The sequence below is a fragment of the Staurois parvus genome, unplaced genomic scaffold, assembly GCF_062004578.1.
Source record: "Staurois parvus isolate SC_StPar_1 unplaced genomic scaffold, SC_StPar_1.0 ptg000174l, whole genome shotgun sequence".
NCBI classification, from domain to species: Eukaryota; Metazoa; Chordata; class Amphibia; order Anura; family Ranidae; genus Staurois; species Staurois parvus.
This window is the reverse complement of record NW_028317970.1, coordinates 1,847,544-1,851,066: the sequence shown is the minus strand read 5'-3', so window position 1 is coordinate 1,851,066 and position 3,523 is coordinate 1,847,544. Positions and strand designations below refer to the sequence as shown.

Here is a 3,523-nt window from a genome sequence, read left to right as displayed (position 1 = left end):
GATACTAGGAACCAAGGTCACCTACTGCAGCAACCTAGGAAGGGGCTCCGGGGGAGAGGATGCAGGGAACACGTGTAAAGTGCAGGAGAGGGAGGGATGCTGAGCAATGGTGCAGACAGAGAGACTCAGCAAGATGGAAAGGGCTGCAGGCAAACAACAGGAAACAATGCTGAGAAGGACACACACAGCAACAGGAAATGAGGGGATCCACGGACAGAAACCAAAGGGAATATAACTGCACAGCCAGAGGGAAAACACAGAGAACAAAGACAGGATCAAACAGCACACAGAATATGGGAATACTAAAGCGGCAGTGACCACCACAGGAACCAGAGGGGTGCGGCTTCCACATGAAGACACGTTGCTGGAACACTAACACACAGGTACAAAGACTTGATAATGCCTAGGTTCAGGGGGGATAGGCAGGAACCCGAGCAACACGGACAGGAGGCAAAACCCGGTGCTGGATCAATGTGAAGGGAAGCATGACAAGTATGGGTGGAGGAATGGATTTAGTGTTCATGACCCACCTGTGCTGATCTCTGTAGGAGTGTCCTCCTCTATAAATGTCCCCGTTATTCCATCCTCCTCCATAGACTGCTGATCATCCCTCACATACGCCTCTTCTTCTTCTGCTTTCACCTCAACTTTTAGATCTATCAGATCTTCACCCTAAATCAAGGAAATGATAGAAGATGTCATCTGTAAAATATAAGGTCACATAAAAAATCTATATAGTGTCAGAAGTCCTTGCTCTCTGCCCCACCAACCTTGTAATGGTGAGGGATGGTGTGACCTTCCTGTGTGGAATCCCGGGAATACAGAGGACGGGGACATCTCTCTGGTGGGTTCCTGGTATTAGGTGGCTCCATCATATCCTTGTGTCCTTCTGAAAACTCCTCCATCACTCCATACTCCTCATCCTCCTCTTTATACTCTTCTTTAACAACAATATTCTCATCCCCGAGGATTCCACTCTGAAAGATATAATAAAACATTCATTGTAACAAACATGCTGTGTATAAATCACAACTACCAATAATTGTCATCATCTACCTGATGATGGTGAGGGATGGTGTGACCTTCCTGTGTGGAATCCCGGGAATACAGAGGACGGGGACATCTCTCTGGTGGGTTCCTGTAGCTGGATGACTCCACCATGGTGTCCTGGTACAGATCTTTGTGTTCCTTTAGAATCTCTGACTCCTCCATCCCCCCATCCTCATCCTCCTCCTCTTTTATCTCTTCTTTAACCTCAACTTTAGAATCTCTCAGGTTTCCACTCTGAATATATAATAAAATGCCATCAATGGTAACAATGCAGATAATGTACAGATCCTAATGATACTATCAGTGATTGTTCCTCATCTACCTGATGATGGTGAGGGATGGTGTGACCTTCCTGTGTGGAATCCCGGGAATACAGAGGACGGGGACATCTCTCTGGTGGGTTCCCATGACTGGATCCATCTGTAGGAAACACACACACTGACTGAATCCATTGTTTCTATGTGTTTATCAGATGATGGGGGATCTAGGTGGATCCTCCGTACTGCTCTCTCCTTTACAATAAAGTCTCCTCTTACCCGGTGATGTGAGGGGCGGCTGATTGTCCATCATGACGTCCTTGTAGAGATCCTTGTGTCCTTCTAAATACTCCCACTCCTCCATGGAGAAATAGACAGTGACACCCTGACACCTTATAGGAACCTGACACACACAATGATACAGTCACCATCCAGACACATCCCTTGTCTGTTACTGGAGAATGTCCCAGAATTCCCGGCACCGCTCACCTCTCCTGTCAGCAGCTCAGTGATCTCTCTGGTGACTTCTAGAATCTTCTGCATGTTGTGTCTCTCAGGGTTTAGGGAGTCACATGGAGGCACTGTGATGGTCATATGATCACCTGACTTCAGAAGAGGAAATCTCTGTATTGAGGAACCAATAGGAATATCATGTTAGACTCCCAGAATCCTCCTCACCTCTCCGGTCAGGTCTGCGTTTTATTAATAGAGATGAGAGTGATGTCATGTGACCTCCCAGAATCCTCCTCACCTCTCCGGTCAGGTCTGTTTTATTAATAGAGATAAGAGTGATGTCATGTGACCTCCCAGAATCCTCCTCACCTCTCCGGTCAGGTCTGTTTTATTAATAGAAATGAGAGTGATGTCATGTGACCTCCCAGAATCCTCCTCACCTCTCCGGTCAGGTCTGCGTTTTATTAATAGAGATGAGTGATGTCATGTGACCTCCCAGAATCCTCCTCACCTCTCCGGTCAGCAGGTAGATGATCTCCAGGGTGAGGTTTAGTATCTTCTCAGTCATGTGACTCCGGTCCTCCTCCATCCTCATTGGTGCCATCATGTGATCTATACAGGTCTCCTTGTAGACGGTTTTGATGAGTTTTAGATCTGCAGACAAGGAATGATAAATGGTTACATAGTCGGTAAGGTTGACTAAAGACACTCGTCCCTCCAGTTCAGCCGCATCGTGTGTATCTGCGTGTCTATGGCACCATCCTCTTCCATATCCCTTTACATTGTGTTCCCTAAGAAACACATCTAAAAGGTTTGTGAATGTATCTACACTCCCCGCTGACACACCAACTGTGGAAGGGAGTTCCACATCCTTACTGCTCCAACAGTAAAGAACCTAACACACAGTTTAACCACTTGACCTCCAGAAGGTATTACCTCTTTATGACCAGGTTATTTTTTGCTGTTCAGCACTGCACTACTTAAACGGCAAATTGCTCGGTCATGCAACACTGAACCCAAATGCAATTTATATCATTTTTTCACCCAAATGAAGCTTTCTTTTGGTGGTATTTGATCATCACTGGGGTTTTTTATGTATGTAACACACTGCATTGTTACTAATGGCAGATTGTTAAATGACCACAAGATGGCTGTGCTCTGCAGTTCAGCTGACACAGGAAATTGTACAGCAACGCTGAGAATGCTGGGACTTGTATGCTGCAAGCAGGATTTCTTCATTCAGTTCTTCTGACATAGAACTGCAGATCCCAAGTCAGTAAGTAAAGGGGCTGGAGTGTATAAAAGGAGAAAAGCCCAGGAGGTGAGGAGAAGAGAGGCAGGGTGCGTGTGAGAACAGAGTGCCGATCCAGGAGGTGTCAGGCTGGATCAGACCGAATCAGAGGATGGAGAAGGGAATTTCCAGATTGTTGATCGTACTGAGAGGCAGGATAGTCGATCCTGCATGTAGGTGGATCGAGTCATCTTTATTGGCACCACTATCTCCATGGGAAGACAGCCAGAAAAGGGGCCCCCCAGCAACAAGGACATCATTTCACACCACTACTTTGAAGGACTGGTGAGAGAGTTCCTAACCCACACCACACCACCATGTGATACAGGGTCCATAGTTGTTGTTGCCGGTTACTAAGTCCAGGATTCTTACAATGCAGACTGCCACATAGAGACACAGTCTCTGTAGCCCAATCAGTGCTGCGGCCTATCTACACCAGAAGCCCATTGAAGTATCACACACAGTATATCAG

The 3,523-nt window shown here is 46.6% G+C and overlaps 1 protein-coding gene across 1 annotated transcript; it reads right to left on the bottom strand.

The window, feature by feature from the left end:
• Nucleotides 1-265: 265 nt before the first annotated feature.
• Nucleotides 266-3,242, bottom strand: LOC149462499 (uncharacterized). Its single transcript, XM_089676835.1, has 3 exons — nt 3,153-3,242; nt 771-977; nt 266-672 (listed from the first exon to the last, which is right to left on the bottom strand). Exons 1-3 carry the CDS (start codon nt 3,240-3,242, stop codon nt 520-522), a joined length of 450 nt encoding a protein of 149 aa, XP_089532961.1. The 3' UTR covers nt 266-519.
• Nucleotides 3,243-3,523: the final 281 nt, after the last annotated feature.